We start from the raw sequence: 6,336 nt of genomic DNA, 5'->3' as shown, positions 1-6,336 counted from the left end.
ATATATATATATATATATATATATATATATATATATATATATACTTATATGAAACTTGAGAGAGTATTCACCTATATAAATATTTAAGTGCACTCTGTGCATACACACACTTGTATGTGTGAATCTGGGTGCATGTGTCTGCACTTATATGTGCATCCACATTCATGTATATGTAGTCGTGTGTGTGTTTACACCCCTAAATGTGTCTCTATTTGTGCATGTATTTCACCTTTGACCCTTTAGCATTCAAACTGGCCGTATCCAACCTAAATATTTAACTGGTCAGATCCAACCTCTTACACCTACCCTATAATGTCATTCTAAAACTAAACAATCACATCGAAATCTATAAACTACAAAATAAAACCTGATTAATTCAAAACAATATAAATAAACAAATATTACATTTGACAAAATAATCTTAATACTAAAGAGTTAAATGTGTGCACACGTTTGTGTTTAGACTTGTGTGTGTGTGTAACATGATTACACACATACTCTGTGTGTGTACATTCTTGTGTCAGTGCCTGCACTTGTGTGTGTGTGTGTGTGTGTGTATGCGCGCACTCATGTATGCATATATTTGTTTGTGTCTGTACTCCTGTGTCATGTCTACATTCCTGTTTGAATACAATCACATGCCTATGCTCACTTGTTCCTGTATACACACTTAATCTCACTGACATGGCTAATACACACACACAACTATTCACATGTTCTCATAATATACAGGGTGGGGTGAGTAAACTGTCGTCTAAGTTACACAAAAATGAAAATAACACTGACATCTCATTTTAACAGATATTTATCAAAATTACATAAAAAATATCTTGAAATACTTAAAGAGTAAATTCATTCAATAAAATCACCATTGGTTTCAACCATCGCCTCCAGACGACTTTGGGATCTCTTGCAACTCTTCTGCACGTTCTCTTTGTTTAAGTTGGTGAATGCTGCCATAATCCTTGCCTTCAGCTCATCTTTGGTGTTACAAGGAGTTTTGTTGGTCTCTTGCTTAATTGCACCCCACAAATAATAATCAATGGGGTTGCAGTCTGGGGAGTTAGGTGGCCATATTTAGGGGTGATATGATTGCAGAAATTGTCTAATAGCCACGACTGGGTTCTCCTGCTTGTGTGGCATGGTGCAGGGGCCTGTTGCCTAGGGCAGCACTACCTGCTCCAGGCACTTGATGTTAGCTTCCATATTGAGTCTGAAGGCCATGTGGGAAGATGAATGGAGGCATAATGTTGCCATCACTAGTGATCACTCCAAACACCATGATGTTGACTGGATGTTTGATTTTTATCACTCTCGGTACATGCACTGTCCTCAGATTGATACCCAAACAATCTGAAATGCTTGTATTAGTGCGAATGCCAAGCAGTACAGCATGTTGTTTCCTAATTTCTGGCAGAGTGAATTGTGTCATGGTACTGTTTTTCTCACAGACGGTGCCCGACTGACCCTTCTACACTGTGTAGTCAACAAAATCAAAAACAAACAATGTGCATGCATGAAATTAAGAATGTAAAATGGCGACAATTTACTCATTGCTCCCTGTACATATTCACAAAGCTACATAGACACACGTACATACATATACATACCCACATGACTGATCTCTTACAAATACATACTCATATAAGTACACATATGTATACAACTAGATATTAGATATATATATATATATATATATATAAACGATGATGCACACACACACACACACACAGGCATGGCTATGTAGTAAGTTTTCTTCCCAACCATATGGTTCCAGGTTCAGTACCACTGTGTGTCAACTTTGACAAGTGTCTTTTACTATAACTTTGAGTCAATGCAACTCTTGTGAGTGGATTTGGTAGGCAGAAACTGAAAGAAGCTCATCGTGTGTGCGTGTGCGCATGTCTTTGTGTCAGTGTTTGTTCCCCACCACAGCTTGACAACCAGTGTTGGTGTTTACACATCCCTGTAACATAGCAGTTCAGCAGAAAGAGTTGGATTGTTTGACTGTCATTTTTGGTGTGGCTTTTATGGTTGGATGCTCTTCCTAACACCAACCACCTTACAGAATGGACAGTGCTTTTTACATAGCACCAGCAAGGTCTGTAGAAATACTCACATATAGACAGAGGGAAGGAGTGACATTATACTTATTTACAAACATCGATGTGAAGGCACATGGCTCAGCAGTTAGTGTTGGGCTCACAATCATGAGATAGTGAGTTCGATTCCCAGGCCAGACTGTGTGTTGTGTTCTTGAGCAAGACACTTTATTTTACGTTGCTCCAGTTCACTCAGCTGTAGAAATGAGCTGTGATGTCATTGGTGCCAACCTGTATCAGCCTTTGCCTGTGGCATGGAAAGGGGAAGCTGGTATGCATGGGCAACTGCTGGTCTTCCATAAACAACCTTGCCTGGACTTGTACCTCAGAGGGGAGCTTTCTAGGTGCAATTCCATGGTCATTCATGACCAAAGGGAGGCTTTACCCCTGTCTAGATGCTCATGTACACAAAGAGAGAGAGAGAGAGAGCGCGAGACCTTTGGAAATGTGCTGTGCGTGAGAAGACCCGGCAAGCCAAGTAAGATCGTTGCCAGTGCCCCTGGACTGGCTCTTGTGCAGGTGGCACATGAGATGCACCATTTTGAGCGTGGCCGTTGCCAGTACCGCCTGACTGACTCCCGTAGGATTTTCGAGCGAGATCGTTGCCAGTGCCCTTGGACTGGCTCTTGTGCGGGTGGCACATAAAAGACACCATTTCGAGCGTGGCTGTTTTCGTGCGGGTGACACGTAAAAGCACCCACTACACTCTGAGTGGTTGGCGTTAGGAAGGGCATCCAGCTGTAGGAACTCTGCCAAATTAGACTGGAGCCTGGTGTTGCCATCCGGTTTCACCAGTCCTCAGTCAAATCGTCCAACCCATGCTAGCATGGAAAGCGGACGTTAAACGATGATGATGCAAAACCTGAGTAGACACTCTCACACATAAACAGAGTGAGAGAGTGAGAGACATTATACATACATACGCACATATAACTAGATGCTCCAGCACATAAGCAGAGAGTGAGAGAGAGAGAGAGGAACATTACACATGCAAACAGATGGTTCCAAACTCATCATCATTTAGTGTCTGCTTTCCCTGCTGGCATGGGTTGGATGGTTTGACTGAAACTGGTAAGCTGTGGAACTGCACCAAGTTCCAGCATGCTTGTTTATATTGCTAGTGGGGAGATACATCCCCACCATCTCCAGCATCAGGACCACCAATCACGTGATTTGATCTTCCCATAATGGATATATCTGGATGCTGTTGTCCTTACCATGTCTAGCTACTATGTAATGGTCTCCCTCACTGTCATCATTATCATCTTTTGATGTCTGTTTTCCATGCTGACATGGGTTGGACAGTTTGACATGCATTGACCAGCTGGAGAGCTGCACCAGGCTCCAGTCCTCTGTTTTGGCTCGGATTCTATGGCTGGATGCCCCTCCTTACACCAACCACTCCATGAATGTGATGGGTGCTTTTTATGTGCCACTAGCACAGGTACCTGTTACATAACACCAACATCGGCCACAACTAAGATTTCACTTGGCTTGACAGGTCTTCTCAAGCACGGCATACCACCAAAGGTCTCAGTCACTTATCATTGTCTCCATAAGGCCCCGTGTTTGAAGGGTACTTCTTACAGGTGCCTGTTGCGTGACACCAGCATCAGTGAAGACTAGTTTCACCTAGTTTGACGGGTCTTCTCAAGTATGGCATATCACCAAAGGTCTTAGTCTCTATCAGAGATGCCTGAGGAACAGTCAGTGTCCTTATGGCCATACTCTCTTCTCAAAACTTTCAAATCCTGTGTTGAGCTGAAACCAATTAATTTGGATTGCAACATTGAAATGACATTAACAACACACACACGATTACATATGTATACAGTGGGAGCACTAAACAGTGATGTGTATAAATGCAACAGTGATGTGTAAAAGCAGGTCTTCGTGTGCACAGTTTATTGCCCAATGATTGAAGGGCACTCTTAAATGGGCCGGTTATGCTGCACTGGCATAGGCCATGGTTACGGTCTCACTTAGCTTGCCAGGTCTTCTCAAGCACAGCATATCTCCACTCTGTGTCACATTGAATCTCCCCGAAAACTACATTAAGAGTACATGTGTCTGTGGAGTGCTCGACCACTTGCACATTAATTTCACAAGCAGGCTGTTCTGTTGACTGGATCAAATGGAACATTTGCCATCATAACCGACAGAGTGCCGGTTCCCTTAACTACACAGCTACGTCACTTCCTACATGTACAACCACATGCTTGCATTGCTACATCCATACATACACAGATCTACACAGTAATCCCTCACCATATCGCGGTTCACTTATTGCAGTTTATTATTTAATCCAACACCATGGATTCCTCCATGGTGTTGTTTTGCATTTATGATAATATAAATATATATAAATTTTAAAAATAATTTAAAAAAATATACAGTGCTGTTTTTTACTTTACAGATTTTCACTTATTGCAGGGGGAGGGGTTGGAACGTAACACCTGCGATAGTCAAGAGATTACTGTAATCAAATAGCTATACATAATACACAATAATTAATCCCCCACCCCACTTCTTAGACACTCTATTTGTCTGTCTTTCCCTTCTCTCTTTTCTCTCCCTCCTCCCCACACTCTTTCTCTCTCATACACTGTGTGTTTGTTATCTACCTTATCTTTCTATCACACATACCCTGTCTCTTTTCTCTACCATGCCTCTTGCACACACACACAAACAGTCACTCTCCCTCTGTTTCTGTGTCACTTGTCTTTCTATCTCTTGGACAGACACTATATCTATCTGCCCCTTTTACCCACATCTCTCTCTCTTCTCTCATTCACTTCACTCACTCACCCACTTACCCTTCTCTCTCTCTCTCTCTCTTTCAAACTCATTTTTATTGATTGTCTTTTGACCCACCTTATCTTTTTTATTCCTCCGTTTTACAACAGATGCTCAGCCAACTGAGAAGGAAATTGATGTGTGGACCCAGGTAAACGAGGTTCTACTCTGTTCCAACTCCATCTTGGCTGATATGGCAAGCTACCACGGTGCAGCTGAGGAGATCCGTTTAGTGAGTAGCAGTTTTTCTTTTCTTGTCCCCCCATCACTTTATGTTATGCTCTCTCTAGATCCTTACCAATATGTCACTCTACTGCACTGTGGAACTGGTTAAACTGCCCCAATGGCCAACAAAGAAAGTATTATAGAGGCAGCAAGCTGCCGGAATCGTTAGCATGCCAGGCAAAATGCTTACCGATATTTCTCTCATTGCTACATTCTGAGGTCAACTTACCCTTTCATCCTGTTGGGGGTTGATAAATTAAGTACCAGTTGAGTACTGGGGTCAATGTAATTGACTTAACCTCTCCCTCAAAGTCTCGGGCCTTGTGCCAATATTAGAAAGGATTATTATTATTACTATAAAGGTGGTGAGCTGACAGAATCGTTAGCATGCCAGGTAAAATGCTTGGTGGTATTTTGCCCATTGCTTCATTCTGCCTTCAAATTCTGCAAGGGTCAGATTTGCGTTTCATCCTCTCAGGATCAATAAATTAAGTACCAGTCATGTACTGGGGTCGATGTAATTGACTGTCTTCCCCCTCCTCCAAAACTGCTGCTCTTGTGGCAAAATTTGAAACCATTTTTATTATTATCATTATTATTAAGGTGGTGAGCTGGCAGAATCGTTAGCACGCTGGGCAAAGTGCTTAGCATTTCATCTGTTTTTACATGCTGAGTTCAAATTCCACTGCAAAGTTGTCTTGGTGTATAAGTCAACTTACCATTGTTTTGGCTGTAAATTTTGTTCTAAAAAATTTGAATTGCATGCTAGAAAATTAGAAAATAGGCTATTCTACTTGAGAAACAAATCAAAAAAGACATACAAAACATTATAAGTGAAATACTGTATTTTCTGGCATACAAGTTGACACAGTAGATAGTGTAAACATGTAGTATAAGCATTCAACCTTTGTCACTGTCTTACCAAATCCTGTGGCATTTCACATGGAATTTTTGGTCCTCCAAAGTTGTCTTGGTGTATAAGTTGACCCACAACTTCACAACCATCATAGCACAAAACACTTCTCGTGACTGCAGCACCATGAGATGGTTTGTGACTTGTAAATAGTTTTGCGTGGGAACTGGAAAGAGAAGTATGAATACACAATGTGTATGTCTACACTGGATTTGTAAAACGGAAGTGAAGAATAAAAACTCATTGCACATGTAACATGTCATGCAGCTGTAAATTTTGTTCTGAAAAATTCAAGTTGTT

General features: G+C 41.4%; 1 protein-coding gene across 3 annotated transcripts in view; it reads left to right on the top strand.

Moving 5' to 3' along the window:
- The window catches only part of LOC106879244 (CYFIP-related Rac1 interactor B), a 157,521-nt gene that overhangs the window by 90,057 nt on the left and 61,128 nt on the right, over nt 1-6,336 (top strand). For all 3 annotated transcript variants that reach the window (XM_052977633.1, XM_052977634.1, XM_052977635.1), the window contains exon 4: nt 5,009-5,130. In XM_052977633.1, coding sequence (XP_052833593.1) covers nt 5,009-5,130 — 122 coding nt within the window. The remainder of the gene's footprint in view (nt 1-5,008; nt 5,131-6,336) is intronic.

Source organism: Octopus bimaculoides, chromosome 28 (genome assembly GCF_001194135.2).
Source record: "Octopus bimaculoides isolate UCB-OBI-ISO-001 chromosome 28, ASM119413v2, whole genome shotgun sequence".
Lineage (NCBI taxonomy): Eukaryota > Metazoa > Mollusca > Cephalopoda > Octopoda > Octopodidae > Octopus > Octopus bimaculoides.
Note: the sequence above shows the minus strand (reverse complement) of the source record. Positions and strands in the feature narration are given on the sequence as shown.